The sequence below is a fragment of the Coregonus lavaretus genome, assembly GCF_964263955.1.
Source record: "Coregonus lavaretus genome assembly, chromosome: 11".
Taxonomy (NCBI): domain Eukaryota; kingdom Metazoa; phylum Chordata; class Actinopteri; order Salmoniformes; family Salmonidae; genus Coregonus; species Coregonus lavaretus.
Genome location: NC_139998.1, coordinates 7522380 through 7541654, shown reverse-complemented (window position 1 = coordinate 7541654; position 19275 = coordinate 7522380). Strand labels below are relative to the sequence as shown.

At 42.7% G+C, this 19275-nt stretch overlaps 1 protein-coding gene across 1 annotated transcript; it reads left to right on the top strand.

The window, feature by feature from the left end:
• Positions 1 to 8637: 8637 nt before the first annotated feature.
• Positions 8638 to 16058, top strand: LOC311137011 (glucoside xylosyltransferase 1-like; the record flags this gene model as incomplete). The annotated part of the gene is made up of 7 exons (XM_084171338.1): positions 8638 to 8654; positions 9331 to 9520; positions 9721 to 9852; positions 10108 to 10359; positions 10980 to 11103; positions 11396 to 11568; positions 15364 to 16058. The coding sequence occupies 7 exons, from the start codon at positions 8638 to 8640 to the stop codon at positions 15523 to 15525; spliced, it is 1050 nt and encodes a 349-aa protein (XP_084027464.1). The 3' UTR covers positions 15526 to 16058.
• Between the last annotated feature and the right edge of the window lie 3217 nt (positions 16059 to 19275).

Genomic DNA, 19275 nt, shown 5'->3' with positions numbered 1-19275 from the left:
AAATTGTGAGTGAGCCCACTCCCTTGGCTGAGAAGCAACCCCACACATGAATGGTCTCAGGATGCTTTACTGTTGGCATGACACAGGACTGATGGTAGCGCTCACCTTGTCTTCTCCGGAGAAGGTGTTTTCCGGATGCCCCAAACAATCGGAAAGGGGATTCATCAGAGAAAATGACTTTACCCCAGTCCTCAGCAGTCCAATCCCTGAACCTTTTGCAGAATATCAGTCTGTCCCTGATATTTTTCTTGGAGAGAAGTGGCTTCCTCGCTGCCCTTCTTGACACCAGGCCATCCTCCAAAAGTCTTCGCCTCACTGTGTGTGCAGATGCACTCACACCTGCCTGCTGCCATTCCTGAGCAAGCTCTGCACTGGTGGTGCCCCGATCCCGCAGCTGAATCAACTTTAGGAGACGGTCCTGGCGCTTGCTGGACTTTCTTGGGCGCCCTGGCGCCTTCTTCACAACAGTTGAACCTCTCTCCTTGAAGTTCTTGATGATCCGATAAATGGTTGATTTAAGTGCAATCTTACTAGCAGCAATATCCTTGCCTGTGAAGCCCTTTTTGTGCAAAGCAATGATGACGGGACGTGTTTCCTTGCAGGTAACCATGGTTAACAGAGGAACAACAATGATTTCAAGCACCACCCTCCTTTTAAAGCATCCAGTCTGTTATTCTAACTCAATCAGCATGACAGAGTGATCTCCAGCCTTGTCCTCGTCAACACTCTCACCTGTGTTAACGAGAGAATCATTTACATTTACATGTTTAGTCATTTAGCAGACGCTCTTATCCAGAGCGACTTACAGTTAAGTGAGTGCATACATTTTCATACTGGCCCCCCGTGGGAATCGAACCCACAACCCTGGTGTTGCAAGCGCCATGCTCTACCAACTGATCTACACTGGCAGCTGGTCCTTTTGTGGCAGGGCTGAAATGCAGTGGAAATGTTTTTTGGGGATTAAGTTAATTTTCATGGCAAAGAGGGACTTTGCAATTAATTGTAATTAATCTGATCACTCTTCATGACATTCTGGAGTATATGCAAATTGACATCATCAAAACTGAGGCAGCAGACTTTGTGAAAATTAGTATTTGTGTCATTCTCAAAACTTTTGACCACGACTGTACACTACATGGCCAAAAGTATGTGGACATCCCTTCAAATTAGTGGGTTCGGTTGTTTCAGTCATACCCGTTGCTGACAGGTGTATAAAATTGAGCACACCGCCATATAATCTCCATAGACAAACATTGGCAGTAGAATGGCCCGTATTGAAGAGCTCAGTGACTTTCAACGTGGCGCCGTCATAGGATGCCACCTTTCCAATAAGTCAGTTCGTCAAATTTCTGCCCTGCTAGAGCTGCCCCGGTGAACTGTAAGTGCTGTTATTGTGAAGTGGAAACGTCTAGGAGCAACAACGGCTCACCACGAAGTGGTAGGCCACACAAGCTCACAGAACGGGACCGCCGAGTGCTTCATGAAATGGGTTTCCATGTCCGAGCAGACACACACAAGCCTAAAATCACCATGCTCAATACCAAGCGTCTGGTGGAGTGGTGTAAAGCTCGCCGCCATGGGACTCTGGAGCAGTAGAAACGCGTTCTCTGGAGTGATGAATCATGCTTCACCATCTGGCAGTCCGACAGACAAATTTCGGTTTGGCAGATGCCAGGAGAATGCAACTTGCCCCCAATGCATAGTGCCAACTGTAAAGTTTGGTGGAGGAGGAATTATGGTCTGGGGCTGATTTTCATGGTTCGGGCTATGCCCCTTAGTTCCAGTGAAGGGCAATCTTAATGCTACAACATATGACATTCAAGACGATTCTGTGCTTCCAACTTTGTGGCAACTGTTTGGGGAAGGCCCTTTCCTGTTTCAGCATGACAATGCCCCCATGCACAAAGCGAGGTCCATACAGAAATGGTTTGTCGAGATCGGTGTGGAAGAACTTGACTGGCCTGTACAGAGCCCTGACCTCAACACCATCGAACATCTTTGGGATGAATTGGAACGCCGACTGCGAGTCAGGCTTAATCGCCCAACGTCAGTGCCCGACCTCACTAATGCTGTTGTGGCTAAATGGAAGCAAGTCCCTGCAGAAATGTTCAAACATCTAGTGGAAAGCCTTCCCAGAAGAGTGGAGGCAGATATAGGAGCAAAGGGGGACAAACTCCATATTAATGCCCATGATTTTGGAATGAGATGTTCGATGAGCAGGTGTCCATATACCTTTGACCATGTAGTGTATAAAATAATCTCTGGAACTGTCATTAGGGGTGTATTCATTACGCTGATTCTGTTGCAAAACGTTTTGCAATAGAAACTGTTTACTCCAAACGGAAAACGTCAACGAAAACGACAGTTTCTATTGGACAAATGCAGGTAAATCCACCCGTTTCGTCCCGTTTACTCTGTTAGCTTCCGTTTGGTTCTTAAATGGTAAACGATTTCCTTTGCAATACGTAATGAATACACCCCTGTGCTTTGGTTTCTTGACAGAAGGTGGGGCTCAAAGTTGACGTAAACACTTAACGCTAGTTAGCCAATGTAAATCCATATCTGAAAGAATGTTATGGTAGTACGGGTAAGTGCATTTTCTATTAACAAAATGCGATGTTATCTTCATGCACTTATGCTGTGCATGGTCTTTGCTATCTTTTCGGTGCTGTATGTTTTTAATCAACTACCGGTAACCTCGTCTTTTGAGTCGCAAGACGAAGACGGATGGACCGACAGAAGAACTAAAAAATCCAGTGGCAGGCAACCCCAATTTGGGGCCCAAGACACTGGGCACGTAGTCAGGAAATGTGGAGGAGTGCCAGGCCTTTTTGACCAGCAAGAACATGACAGGACCAGGTAAAATAACAGTTGATTAGCTAGTTAGTTGGCTACAAAAGTCAGCCAAGTAACTAGCTAATTCACCATTATCCACATTGCAATTTCAGGGTTTTTTCTCCCCGTTTGCTAACGTTACCTATCAGATGTCCTGCCTAGTGCAATTAGATGGGTACTTACCTAAGTTAGCTATCTATTTCTACAACTATTCGCATTTGCTAGATAACCAAGGAGCTCTCTAGTCTACCCCTATCAGATTCAATCACCAAGGATCCAAAAGGCATTCAAATCTTGTTGTTCTGTCTTGTGTACTGAATTGGCAGTGTTTTACTGGAATCCCTATTAGAGACTGCCTCCTGATGTTTGTGGAATGAACTGATTATTGGGACCGTCTCCTATGAATGCTTGGTTGGGGCAACCCCTTGAAAGGCAGGCAGTGGCCACTTTACTTATTTTTCCACCTGGCGGTAGCAGTGCGTGGGTGAAATCACTGGGGAAGCTAAGCCAAAAAAAACAAAGAAGCCATGTTACAACCTAGTTGCATTGTTTGCTCTATAACCTGTTAGTTAATGTTAGCAACATTTTTGGACTACTAAACAACTATTGATTTAGAACCACAGAGAGTTACCGCAAGTCACAAAGAAAACAGGAGCTGCCTCAACTATTCCAGCACTATTTAAACATAATCAAATCACCTATGTTTAGTCTTATACAGTGACAACTAAAAGATACCAAAAATAATGTAGTCCAATCAACGTAAGCTAAATATGATTTGGCTGTCTATGGTTCTGATTTCTGTGTGCGTTTGTGCAAGTAGAAAAACATGTTGACTCACCCTACTTGTAGAGCAGGGATGGGCAACTTTGGTGGGGGTCACAAAAAAATCTAAACTCATGAGGGGCTGCAGTCGCTCACGGGATCTGCGTACTCACATCCATACCCCCCAAAAAAAACATTTTAGTGGCCCCGCTCTTGACAACAGAGAGACAATTTTAAGGTTTTAGAGTTCATTTTGTGCAATTTGCCATTGGGTTTAGAGAAAATGTTGCTGTTTTTAAAGCAAGTTTGTTGCATTCTACACATTTTGCCATGGGGTGGAGAGAAGATTGCAATTTTATTACTAATTTCATGCAATTCTACTCATTTTGCCATGGGGCGGAGAGGAAAATTAGCTATTTTAGAGCTAATTTCTTGCAATTCTACACATTTTGCCAAAGGGTGGAGAGAAATGTTGTAAGTTTTTCCATCTTAATCTTTTATTTTTATTGGCCGGTCTGAGATATGGCTTTTTCTTTGCAACTCTGCCTAGAAGGTCAGCATCCCGGAATTGCCTCTTCACTGTTGACGTTGAGACTGGTGTTTTGCGGGTACTATTTAATGAAGCTGCCAGTTGAGGACCTGTGAGGCGCCTGTTTCTCAAACTAGACACTAATGTATTTGTCCTCTTGCTCAGTTGTGCACCGGGGCCTCCCACTCCTCTTTCTATTCTGGTTAGAGCCTGTTTGTGCTGTTCTGTGAAGGGAGTAGTACACAGCGTTGTACGAGATCTTCAGTTTCTTGGCAATTTCTCGCATGGAATGGCCTTCATTTCTCAGAACAAGAATACACTGACGAGTTTCAGAAGAAAGTCATTTGTTTCTGGCCATTTTGAGCCTGTAATCAAACCCACAATTGCTGATGCTCCAGATTCTCAACTAGTCTCAAGAAGGCCAGTTTTATTGCTTCTTTAATCAGCACAACCATTTTCAGATGTGCTAACATAACTGCAAAATGGTTTTCTAATGATCAATTAGCCTTTTAAAATTATAAACTTGGATTAGCAAACACAACGTGCCATTGGAACACAGGACTGATGGTTGCTGATAATGGGCCTCTGTACGCCTATGTAGATATTCCATAAAAAATCAGCCGTTTCCATTTACATTTACATTTACATTTAAGTCATTTAGCAGACGCTCTTATCCAGAGCGACTTACAGTTAGTGAATACATATTTTTTTATACTGGCCCCCCGTGGGAAACGAACCCACAACCCTGGCGTTGCAAACGCCATGCTCTATCAACTGAACTACATCCCTGCCGGCCATTCCCTCCCCTACCCTGGACGACGCTGGGCCAATTGTGCGCCGCCCATGAGTCTCCCGGTCGCGGCCGGCTGCGACAGAGCCTGGATTCGAACCAGGATCTCTAGTGGCACAGTTAGCACTGCGATGCAGTGCCTTAGACCACTGCGCCACTCAGGAGACAATGTTTCCAGCTACAATAGCCATTTACAACATGAACAATGTCTACACTTCATTTCTGATCAATTTGATGTTCATTTAATGGACAATCAAATTGCTTTTCTTTCGAAAACAAGGACATTTCTAAGTGACCCCAAACTTTTGAACGGTACTGTATGTGCAATTGATAGACCTACCTAGTATTAAGCCATTAGACTACATCTGAGCTGCTTCAATGTTCGTATCTATTAGGCCTATAGGCTACTATTATCTAAAAGCTCACACATTTCACTGTAGCATAACCAATAACCTAAAGGTTACCATATTAAGTCTATGGCAACGTCACTTAACTTGGTACTTCATGTTTAATTATTTAATTGTAGAATATCTGTAGGCCTACTTGAAGCCCAATTCCTGCCTGCCGTTAAGACCACAAAGATTTGTTCAGCAATTTGCGAAAACCATTGTCATATTATTAAATTTTTAGGTCACATTGATATTTTCTATAGCAACGAAGGAATGAGCTACTTTGGCTTTATTCATTCTTGCTAACAGTTTGCACACACCTGAAGAAATACAGAATTTATTAAATCAAACATTGCATACAAAATAGCACGAGAAAACAGAATACATAACACATGTCAAACATAATAATACAAAAACATAAACACATAATAGGCTACTGAACATTTATTCTCTTGATGGTAAAACTGTATTGTATATATATATATTTTTGAATAGCCATAAATAATTTAAGGACTACAGAAAGCTATTTAGCATACATTCTGGAGTCATTTTCAGCTTGGGACAGCTCCTGTAATGACACAGTTAAGTTGCACTTTGTAACGAGTGCACTGCATGGTGTTTTGGGAAATGGGTGTGTCATTTTCGGCTGTTATTTTTACGATGCATCATTAAAACATTTGTAAGCCTAAATTCCATTGCTATAGGGAAACCCGGCCCTGTAGTGTAGTGTAGTCTACCACAGTAGGAGTCATAATACCCATAAAACCTAGCGGTCAAACACGGAAATGGCTCCAATAATTTTTCCTCCATTCATTTGATCCATTGTGGATTTTAGAAACACTTCAAATAAGGGCTGTGTTTCGTCTTACCCTGGCGTGGTGTTTTGATAACCGTGTAAATCTCTCTCGGACAAGGTTACTTTTTTTAGAAATATATTCACCTGTATTTACCCCCCAAAATTGAAATGCTAATGTGGCCATCATACAGAACTACTAAGGCCTGTCTTACAAGAACATCATACCAAAGGTCAAGCATGGTGGTGGTGGTGTGATGGTTTGGGGATGCTTTGCTGCCTCAGGACCTGGACGACTTGCCTTAATAGAAGGAACCATGAATTCTGCTCTGTATCAGAGAATTCTACAGGAGAATGTCAGACCATCCGTCTGTGAGCTGAAGCTGAAGTGCAGCTGGGTCATGCAGCAAGACAATGATCCAAAACACACAATCAAGTCTACATGAAAATTGCTGGAAGTTTTGGAATGGCCTAGTCAAAGTCCAGACCTAATCCCAATTGAGATATTTTACATTTTAGTCATTTAGCAGACGCTCTTATCCAGAGCGACTTACAGTTAGTGAATACATATTTTTTTATACTGGCCCCCCGTGGGAATCGAACCCACAACCCTGGCGTTGCAAACGCCATGCTCTATCAACTGAGCTACATCCCTGCCGGCCATTCCCTCCCCTACCCTGGGCCAATTGTGCGCCGCCCATGAGTCTCCCGGTCGCGGCCGGCTGCGACAGAGCCTGGATTCGAACCAGGATCTCTAGTGGCACAGTTAGCACTGCGATGCAGTGCCTTAGACCACTGCGCCACTCAGGAGTTATGTTGTGGCAGGACTTGAAACGAGCAGTTCATGCTTGAAAACCCACACGTCACTGAGTTAAAGCAGTTCTGCATGGAAGAGTGGGCCAAAATTCCTCCACAGCGACGTGAGAGACTGATCAACAACTACAGGAAGCATTTGGTTGGAGTCATTGCAGCTAAAGGTGGCACAACCAGTTATTGAGTGTAAGGGGGCAATTACTTTTTCACACAGGGGAATTGGGTGTTGCATAACTTTGTTTATGAAATAAATATGCAATTGTTGTGTTATTTGTTCACTTATGTTCCCTTTATATAATATTAGGTTTTGGTTGAAGATCTGATAATTCAGTATCACAAATATGCAAAAGTAGAGAAAATTAGAAAGGGGACAAATACTTTTTCATAACACTATATATATATATATAAACTTAACCGTACCGGACCCAAAATCGAACCTTGTGGAACACCACGTGATATGTAATTTCTCTGAGTTATGTTCACCAAGGGTGACAAACTCTCGACTGGTTAAATAGGTCCTAAACCAATTTAGAACTGGACCAGAGAGGCCAACCCACCTCTCCAGTCTGTCCAGAAGGACATCCTGGTCAACATTGTCGAATGCAACACTTAAATCTAAGAGTACAAGGACAGAGAGCTGTTTGGCATCTGTGTTGGCTCTAAAATCATTTACCACTTTAATTAATGCTGTCTCTGTGCTGTGGTGGGCCCGAAAACCTGATTGGAATTTTAAAAATACAGTTGGCACTTAAACAATTATTTTGTTGTTTGAACACCAATTACTCCAGAATTTGGCTTAAGAATGGAAGGTTGGAGATTGGTTTCTAGATTACTTTGCTTCAGAAGGAGTTTCACCATAGAAGTTTTTAGTGCAGTGAGGAAAGTGCTTGTGAACAGGGAGTGATTTAACAATAGCTTGCACTTCTTCAGATATGCAATTAAAACCTGTTTTGAAGGTGGTGAGCATGTCTGTGTCAACCAAGGGAAAATCAATCCATAGTGCCTTTGCGTGGTAGGCATGGGTACATATCATCAAACTTCTCAACAGTTCTTGCTTGACTGATAACCAGCCTAGTGTTGGTTATCTTATTTCTGAAATATGCTGCAAATTCATCACATTTAGATGAGGAAAAGTTCACATAGGTTTGCAGGGGTAGGATTTATCAGGCCGTCAATGGTCAAGAAGGGGCACTCAAAGTATTCTGATTTAAATAGTGATCAAGTTAGAAAAATGAGCTTGTCTGGTATTTTTAATTGCCTTGTTATATATGCCAAGATTGCTCTCTCGGAATATCATAATGGATCTGTAACTTTGATTTGCTATTAAAGTTATCAACTAAATCATCAGAAGAGGAAGGCGGAATAGGTGGTAGAGTATTGTTCATATACTAAATAAAATCTGTAGCATCTTCAGAGGTAAGATAGCATTTCTTAATGTGTTCAGTATTACCCTGTGCTATGGGCAAGAAGGTAGTACAAAATACACAGTGGTGATCAGATAATGCAACATCAACAATAGAGGATATGTCAATAGAAAGTCCCTTGGTAATAACCAGGTCCAGAGTATGGCCGCGGTTATGGGTGGGCCCAGTAACATGTTGGATAAAGTCCACGGAGCTCAAAAGATTAATAAATTCAATGGCGTTGGAGTCAGTCTCTTTCTCAACATGAATATTAAAATTGCCCAAGACAATGATTTTATCATAGTTCTCAAGGACAATAGACAATGGTTCAGATAGATAAGTAAAGAAAGTGGGGCAGTGCTTTGGTGGCCTTTACAGGGTATTGGCCAGCACTGGTGGCTGACATTTAAACAGTATAGCATAATGCTCAAAAGACCCAAAGTCGCCAAACGAAATGTCCTTTACAGCTGAGAGCATTGGTAAAAATAGACTGTCCCCCCACCCTTTTTCCCTTTTCTGATAGAGTATGAAAAGCTGTAGTCCGGGGGGAGGATTCAATAAGAGCGGCACTACAGATCTGGGACCAGGCTATAGGAGGACCACCTAGCACATTTCTTTAGCCTTTCTAGCTCTTAGTTTGTGGATCCAGCTTCTATTCTTTCCTCAGAGTGTGTGTGTGTGTGTTCTCTTATCAACAATAACACAGACTAGGCTGTACACACACACTAAAGGACTGCGTGCCAGACGTCTGACCCTGCCCCTGCTTAAATGTTGCTCATCATTGCCACCCTCTCTTCATACTAATCTCTACCCGGTCCTCTCACCCAAAGGTTGGTTGTCCCGACCCTCCATCCTTCTCCGTTGTAGATTTAATAATGTTGGGAACTCCCTCCAGCCAATACTTACCCCAATCAAATGCTTTTAAATCCATGACGGAGACTGTGCAAGTGGTGCCCTTCTTCCAAAGTGCCCTAAGATGCTGCCCTCCTCCCTTTTTTTATCTCTTACTATCTCAGGGAGAAGCCAGCCTCCGCCAGCGTCCATGAGGCCACTAGAGATGAGCGGATCCATCTGGCTGTGGTTGCCTGTGGTCCCAGACTAGAGGAGACTCTCACCATGTTAAAGTCTGCTCTCCTCTTCAGCACCAAACCACTACACTTTCACATTTTCGCAGATGATCATCTGCATGGCAGCTTTAGAGAGTCTGTAAGTATGGAGAACAGGAATTAGTGGCAGGATGAATTTAGGTACTAGTGATGTGGCCTAGCAGTTAAGGGGATGGAAGAAGAAAGAAGCTGCTGATCCAAATCAGACTTTGAACTAGATATCTATACCTGTGCAGGTGTGTGGTTGTCTGTTAATGCAAACCTGTTCACTTGTGTCTGTCCCTGTGTATTTTCCCTCAGCTGGACTTGTGGCCCAGTGTCTTCCAGACCAGGTTTAACTACACCACGTACCCCATCACCTTCCTCCGTGAGAACGCCAAGGAGTGGAAGAAACTCTTCAAACCCTGTGCTTCTCAAAGGCTCTTCCTACCGGTGAGTCCTTATGGTTTGATGAGACTGGCCATAATGAAAAAACGGTTCAGTGTCCCCCTTGCTGAGAACAATACAAGTTTGTTTATGAGATATTGGACCCAGATTAAGCCCATTCCTGGACCTAAATGACTTTCAATCACGATTCTCCATTGAAATCTGGGTCTGGGAATCTGGCCCATGGCATGCTGTCAGAGTAATGTGTGTAATGTTTGACTATGTTCTTGGGCATTCTAACCTTTTGTCTCTCCTCTCCAGTTGATCCTAAAAGACGTAGACTCTCTGTTGTACGTGGACACCGATATCTTGTTCCTTCAGCCTGTAGAGGAGATCTGGTCCCTGCTGTCCCTCTTCAACTCCACCCATCTGGCAGCCATGGCCCCGGAGCATGAGGAGCCACGCATCGCCTGGTACAACCGCTTCGCACGGCACCCTTACTACGGAAAGACCGGGGTCAACTCTGGGGTCATGCTCATGAACATGAGCCGGATAAGAGATAAATACTTCAAGGTAATTGTGTCAGTGGGAATGTGCGTCTTTGTGTGTTGGTGTGTGTCAGTGCTTGAGAAGAGGTGTCAGGATCTCTTGAACTTTCTCCGCTTATTTTTTTGTATGTTCTGTTAAAGCATTTTGAGTCTGGAAAGGCCAAACTGTTCAAGGTAATTTGTAAATGATCATAGTTGTGTTCTTCAATTTGTAACATTGGCAATGGCATTTTCTGTAAGTCTACTGCACCACCAGTATTGACCAGAGGAGGTCACTGTTGCCATTATTTTGCAAACGCTCATCAACAGTGGCTCACAAACTGTACTGCACGGTTTCCCAAACTCAGTCTTCGGGACCCCAATCAACTAATCATCAAGCTTTGAATCAACTGTGTAGGGTTAGGGCAAAAACCAAAATGTGCACCACTTGGGGTCCTGAGGACCAAGTTTGGGAGACGCTGGTGTACTGTGTTAAAATATATCAACATGCCTCAGACACAAAGTATGAAACAATGAGTTAATTGTTTGGTGTCAGTCAGGAGTTTGACTGTTTTTAGTTTTCCATCTTTATTGTGTAAGAACGAATGTGGTGCACAGTGTCATTTAACATTTGGTTTCTCTCTCTACTATGACTTGTCGTAACAGAATGACATGACGTCAGTCCCCCTCCAATGGGAGGAGCTGCTGATGCCACTTCTCCAGAAATATAAACTCAACATCACCTGGGGAGACCAGGACCTGCTCAACATCATATTCCATCATAACCCAGGTGAAACTCAGCTTCATTAGGTCCCACCGCTTCAAAAAAACGTTGTGCAACCGAAACAAAAATGTGCTTTTCTTATTGGACAGGTTTCAGATAGTACTTCCATGTTTCTGTTCTTTTTATTTTGTTTTATTCAAGTGAACATGACCCAGACAGACACATTGCTTTATTGTTGAAACTATCTCTTTAGCTTCTTTGTCTAGAGGAATAAGCGTTTTCTGTAAGTGTGCAACTCGCACAATGGCGTAACAGACACCCTCAGCTAACTGTCTCCCTCCTTTATTTCCTTGTGCAGAGAGCCTGTATGTGTTCCCGTGCCATTGGAACTACCGTCCAGACCACTGTATCTACGGCAGCAACTGTCTCAAAGCCGAACGAGAGGGCGTCTTCATTCTCCACGGAAACCGAGGCGTTTACCATGACGACAAGCAGCCAGCGTTCCGGGCCGTCTATGAAGCCATCCAGAAGGTAATGACTTCCTCAAATAATAATAATAAACAACTATAACTAGCTTAATTTTTGATTATATTTAAATTGGTTGTGGTTAGAAAAGGTGTTCTACCCAGTTACAAAACGCACTTTGGTTTTGTAAATCATCTGGAATCAGTCAGACTGTTCGTCACTAAATACTCTTAGTGTTGGAGTTAACATTTCCTCTCCTGTCATTCTGTCCTCAAAGTGTGGAAATGGATATAATACACAGGAAAATCATGTTTGACTGAACTGGGCCTTTAAAACAACAAGCTTTAGAGGTTTGAATAATACTGTTAAATTGTGAAAATTAATAATGCCCTTTTCGTGTAAGAGCTGTTTGAAAAGACCGGCTGAAATTTCATCTTGTTTTGGTGCGATAGAGATTTGGCCTGCCTGGTGACATCCCAGGCTGTAGTCAATAGACCAATAAGAAATAGTTCCAAACCTCTCTGCCAATAACAGCTAGTTTTCAGTTTTTCCCTCCCCACTCAGACCACTCCCAGACAGTCCTAGCAAAATTCTTGCTTGAGAAATCACTTCTAAGAAGCTATTTTTGTTAATTTATTTTACAATTTTAATGAAAACAATCACAGCAAGGTACTTTAATTGTTACCCAAAAATGATTTGATATTGAGATAAATACTGCTGCATTGGACCTTTAATAAAACAACCTATCCTCTAACATTTGCTCAATTACATCATCAGGGCACTCAGGGCCATTGCTTTTCTATTAGGGGGACTTCCATCCATCCAGATGAAAATGCTAAATTGATAGTCCCTTTAACTTCTCTGTAATTCTGCCTCAGCTACTTACCTACTGCCCAGACCTGCGTCCACCCACCGATCACTCCTAGTACTGTAATCTTTAGAACAGGGTTCCCTAACTGGCGGCCCATGGGTGATTTTATTTAGCCCCAAAGTTTTCTGAGCAAAAACAAAAGTGACATAAAATACTGTAACAACACCAGCAAATCATCTCCAAGTTTATTATAATTTTGGAAATCTGTTCCAAAGTATTCCCAAGGATAATAAAGAGATATACACTGAGTGTACAAAACATTAGGAACACCTTCCTAATATTGATTTGCACCCTCTTTTCCCCCCAGAACAGACTCAATTCGTCGGGGCATGGACTACAAGGTGTCGAAAGCATTCCACAGGGATGCTGGCCCATGTTGACTCCAACGCTTCCCACAGTTGTCAAGTTGGCTGGATGTCCTTTGGGTGGTGGACCATTCTTGATACACACGGGAAACTGTTGAGCTTGAAAAACCCAGCAGCGTTGCAGTTCTTGACACACTCAAACCGGTGCACCTGGCACCTACTACCATACCCCGTTCAAAGGCACTTAAGTATTTTGTCTTGCCCATTCATCCTCTGAATGGCACACATACACAATCCATGTCTCAACTGTCTCAAGGCTTAAAAATCCTTCTTTAGCTGGTCTCCCAGTCAAAACTGTTCGCTGCTCTGGCACCCCAATGGTGGAACAAGCTCCCTCACGACGCCAGGACAGCGGAGTCACTCACCACCTTCCGGAGACATTTGAAACCCCACCTCTTTAAGGAATACCTGGGATAGGATAAAGTATTCCTTCTAACCCCCCCCCCCCCCCCCCCCCCCAAATTGTAAAGTGGTTATCCCACTGGCTATAGGGTGAACGCACCAATTTGTGAGTCGCTCTGGCTAAGAGCGTCTGCTAAATGACGTTAATGTGCCCTTGAGCAAGGCACTTAACCCTAATTGCTCCTGTAAGTCGCTCTGGTTAAGAGCGTCTGCTAAATGACTAAAATGTAAATGTAAAAATGTCTCCTCCCCTTCATCTACACTGATTTGAAGTGGATTCAACAAGTGACATCAAAAAGGGATTAGCTTTCACCTGGATTCAGCTGGTCAGTCTGTCTAGGAAAAAGCAGGTGTTCCTAATGATTTGTACACTCAGTGTATATGATCGTATACAAATGTAAGCAAGGTTAGAAATTATTATGTTGTAGTCAAATATTATATATGTTTGGGCTTCTTGCGGTCGATTTGCAATCTACAAATTGTTTGTAATTATGTTCCGGCCCCATGACCATCCGCTCAAGAAAAAATCGTCCTGCGGCAGAATCTTGTTGATGATCCCTGCTTTAGATGCTGTACTGTTCTCCTCCTCCTTGTCCTACTCCTCCTCATCTTGCTCCCATCCGTCAACGGAGAGAGAACCCCCCCCCCCCCTACTCACAGCTGCAGCCTTCGATCTGCTCTTGTTGATTTCAACAGGCAGGCGGAGGGGGGGGGCAACGAGGCAAGGAACGAGGGAGGGATGGAGAGAGAGAGGATGGGCAGCAAGGGAGTGAGCGAGAGAGAGAAACGTAGGGAGGGGAGCTTCATTAGCTGATGTCCATCCATTACCTCCGTGGCCCCAGACCACTATCTGTGTGGCCAATATTCTCAGCCATTAACTAAACGAGCAGGCTTCATTACGGACCCAGCACTCGGCCCAATGCCACCATCCGTCTCTCAGAGAGGGAGCATGCACATACATGAACACATACACACACAAAAGAGCATACACACACACACACACACACACGCACAGTACAAACTCCTACAGCAGGGATTCCCAGGTGCATTCTAACCCAGAGTCCACTCATAAACAACTGAGAAGGAAATGGTTTGATGGTGAAACGTGCTGAAACTTAAGCCAATAGTGCTCTTTAGGTTGAGAGAATTGTTTCAACGTTTTCTTATAGTGAAGCTGTGTTTTTGATGGCTAAAATAAAGTATTTAGCCAGCCTTTCAACAGCTTGTGTTCCGTCTGTCGAGCATTTGGAAGAAGCTCTTACCAGTTCTTCCTTTGCTGCCACTCTCTCTTTCATTCTGTTCCTTTACTCCTCTCAGTTTCCTCTCCCTGCTCCCCCATTCCCTCCCCTCCCAGTCCTTTGAGGACAGCAGGCCTGAAGCCCATACTGTAGCAGGCATTTCTGGAAAACACTCTCATTCTCAGCACACAAAGAACTCAGTCAGTGCCTCTCCCTAGACGACTTATCCCAGCTTGCACTGAGGCTGCTTGGCAATATACCGGGCTCACCATTACTGATATGAGCCAAACCCACAGAAGCGTTGTAAAAAGGTTAGTGCTGATGATGCTATGTTGAGACACAATGATGGGATGTTGTGGACAATGAACACAAAACACACACACACACACAGACACACCAAGAAGACCACCATCACCACCCAACAGCATCCACATAAAAATCGATAGGAGTCTGTTAATGCTGCTTTATGGCCTGCTGTTGTGTATGATGGATGATAAAGCAAGTGTGTGTGCTTCCTTTGAGTGACCTAATGCTTAGCCAAACTGGGTTCCAATGAGGCCTCGTAAAAAGGTAATTTCCTCTTTACTGTGAGGGCTGTAAAAGTGGGGCTCACCCATAGAATGTCAAAAAGACTGATTCTTTATTCATGGATATGACAGAAGACAGAAGAGATTGGGTCTGCAGTGACTGAGAGTCTTGGACATTTGTGTTGGGTTGTGGCATTTACATTACAAAACCAAACAACCGCCATCTCTTGAGAGCTTTGTCCATAGTTTTCCCATAATGCTGCATCGTTTATTAATCCCAGTGTCCAAAGAGTGGAGGGAGACATGAGGTGGAGATACTGTGATGAGAGTAACAGAAGCAAGGGTCGAACCCTGATCTTTTGGGGCAATTTGTGGTCGTCCAGAGTTGATTGCAGCAGTGCTACCAGTACACTACTAGACCAAACTGTAATTGATATCCATGTCTTTTTTCTCCACAGTACACACTTGGGGACAACCTAGTCCAGTCCCTACTCCTCCCACTGGAGGCAAATCTTCAGGAAACCAAACACACCTACTGTGGAAGAGCTAGCCAAATGTTTACTAAGAGGTTAAAACAGAGCATCAGCATACTTCAACAGGAAACCATAGAGGGAAGATGATGTATACCACTAGACTACCACTCTTCTCTACCATCAATGGCTGACTGACACTGTGGCACACCTCTAAAATATGCCACCAGGGGTACAGGGAGTGCATACATTCCTGGCATGTGAATGTGATCCCGGGCGGGATTTAGCCCACACTCTTTCCTCAACCGTCCATGCTCAAGTTAGATGAATCAGTCATCTGTTTAGAAACGGGCAACAACTACCGGTGCATCAACACTGCTCCAAAGACAATTTCAAGGGGAATATGATCAGTGTAATACATTGTCTGTTATCCTATGGAACCGTTGTTCCTCAAAAAGCCGTCCTGTGAACATAATAATCATCAGGTTATGTAACTGCAGTCTCAATGGTGGGAAAGCACTGAAATTAAATAACTTTGACCTTCTAGAGAATTTGACCTTTCTATCATCTGATGTCAAAATGGTACACTTGACAATCAGGTTGCAGTATGATTTTCACCTGTGATGAGAATGTCAGTCTGGCAATCACATTGGAATCCTCAGAAGTATTCAAGGAAGAGAACCCATCACGGTTCTTTATATGCCCTGCATGATCAAAAAGTATATATTTTATTTAAAGTATATATTAATATTATATAAATTAAATTTAAATGTAAATCTGCATTGTTTCATGAAGAATGACAACACATCTCTTAAAGTATGTCATAACTACTCCATGAATGCAGTTTCTTTTGTACAATACTTGATTGTAAACAAATGCTCATGGAATGTGTTTTGAGATTAGAATCTGAAGATATCAATATTGGGGTTATACAGTGCATTCGGAAAGTATTCAGACACCTTGACTTTTTCCACATTTCATTGTGCCGTATTCTAAAATGGATTAAATTGTTTACATAAGTATTCAGACCCTTTATTCAGTACTTTCTTGAAGCACCTTTGGCAGCGATTACAGCCTTGAGTCTTCTTGGGTATGACGCCACAAGCTTGGCACACCTGTATTTGGGGAGTTTCTCCCATTCCTCTCTGCAGATCCTTTCAAGCTCTGTCAGGTTGGATGGGGAGCATCGCTGCACAGATATTTTCAGGTCTCTACAGAGATGTTCGATCGGGTTCAAGTCCGGGCTCTGGCTGGGCTGCTCAAGGACATTCAGAGACTTGTCCCGAAGCCACCCCTGCGTTGTCTTGGCTGTGTGCTTAGAGTCGTTGTCCTGTTGGATGGTGAACCTTCGCCCCAGTCTAAGGTCCTGAGCACTCTGGAGCAGATTTTCATCAAGGATCTCTGTACTTTTCTCTGTTAATCTTTCCCTCGATGCTGACTAGTCTCCCAGTTCCTGCCGCTGAAAAACATCCCCACAGCATGATGCTGCCAACACCATGCTTCACTGTAGGGATGGTGCCAGGTTTCCTCCAGACGTGACGCTTGGCATTCAGGCCAAAGAGTTCAATCTTGGTTTCATCAGACCAGAGAATCTTGTTTCTCATGGTCTGAGAGTCCTTTAGGTGCCTTTTGGCAAACTCCAAGCTGGCTGTCATGTGCCTTTTACTGAGGAGTGGCTTCTGTCTGGCCACTCTACCATAAATGCCTGATTGGTGGAGTGCTGCAGAGATGGTTGTCTTTCTGGAAGGTTCTCCCATCTCCACAGAGGAACTCTGGAGCTCTGTCAGAGTGACCACCGGGTTCTTGGTCACCTCCCTGACCAAGGCCCTTCTCCCCCGATTGCTCAGTTTGGCCGGGCGGCCAGCTCTAGGAAGAGTCTTGGTGGTTCCAAACTTCTTCCATTTAAGAAGGATGGAGGCCACTGTATTCTTGGGGACCTTCAATGCTGCAGAAATGTTTTGGTACCCTTCCCCAGATGTGCCTTGACACAATCCTGTCTCGGAGCTCTACGGACAATTCCTTTAACCTCATGGCTTGGTTTTTGCTCTGACATGCACTGTCAACTGTGGGAACTTATATAGACAGGTGTATGCCTTTCCAAATCATGTCCAATCAATTGAATTTACCACAGGTGGACTCCAATCAAGTTGTAGAAACATCTCAAGAATGATCAATGGAAACAGGATGCACCTATGGAAACAGGATGCACCTAAGCTCAATTTCGAGTCATAGCAAAGGGTCTGAATACTTATGTAAATAAGGTATTTCTGTTTTTTATTTTTAATACATTTGCAAACATTTCTGAAAACCTGTTTTCGCTTCGTCATTATGGGGTATTGTGTGTAGATTGATGATTAAAAAAATATCAATATATTTAGTCAATTTTAGAATAAGGCTGAAACTTAACAAAATGTGGAAAAAGGGGTCTGAATACTTTCCGAATCCACTGTAAATGAGATTACATCTACCAACAGAATGCACTTTTAATGTCTGCTATATTATAACTTAATAGTGATTTATAACTACTGAATAAATGATCCCAGAATACATCCATAGTCTCCATCTAAACCTAGATAGAATTCTATAATAACCATTAATCAATATTTGTGTGGAATTAGGAATGCAGGTTTACTAAAGAGATTTAATCATAAAATGTTTTAGCTCAAGTTTACATGGGATAGGTTGTTATGCTCTGTGCTTTGAACTTATCCACCAGTTTTATGATGGATCTGAAAAGTGATCCAAAAACGTATTTCATGTTTTTGGATCACATGTGAATTTTATAGATCGTATAGGTACTTAATAGGTACTAAACAAGCAAACACACAATCAACTGAAAATACCTTTTAATATGTATTGAATACATTTGAAATAACAGAAATGTTCTCCAATTGTACATTGACCCTGTATTAAAAAGTGTGATGTTTGTTTCTCTTGTCCTCCATTTCTAACTAATGTTAAAAACAGATTTTGCGCTATTGATTGTACAAATTATGGATTATGTCTTACAATATCAATGTTAAAATCTGACAGTTTAAGAAATGTTTTATTGGGTATATCAAATCTATGGTAAAACAAGTTTGTTCATTGCAATGTTATAGCCGTATTGTTTATAATAAATATATATGAACTTGGTTGTGCTGCTTGACCTACAGTAAATGTGGAATATTTCAGATATAAAAGGCTACAATCAATAGAACAGTGTTGGTGAAATTAACCATGAAAGCAGAGGCTTTTTTAGTAGTAGTCTTGGGGTTTCACAAACAGACTAAGAGAATTTGAAGGAGATTACCATAGACCATATTCATAACTATTTAATCATGGTAAAGACACTATTTTTGTGTTAATCAAGTATACCTCAAAGTTGATATATCATGTGTATAGGCTACAATCATTATATAGAGTATATACAGTCATATATGCACTGAGTATACAAAACATTAAGAGCACCTGACTGACCAGGCGAGTCCAGGTGAAAGCTATGATCCCTTGTTGATGTCAATCAGTGTAGATGAAGGAGAGGAGACAGGTTAAATAAGGAGTTTTAAACCTTGAGACAATTGAGACATGGATTGTGTATGTGTGCCATTCAGAAGGTGAATGGGCAAGACAAAAGCTTGAAGTGCCTTTGAACGAGGTATGGTAGTAGGTGCCAGGCGCACCCGTTTGTGTCAAAAACTGCAATGCTGCTGGGTTTTTCATGTTCAAATGTTTCCTGTGTCCATCAAGAATGGTCCACTACCCAAACGACATCCAGCCAACTTGACACAACTGTGGGAAACATTATGTGAATATGAAATAGATCATTGATGATAAAAGACTTACGAGTGTTTGGCTTGCTTGTATGACATCAAAGCGGTATTTATTGTAATGTTTCATCTTTCAAAATACATCGAGTCA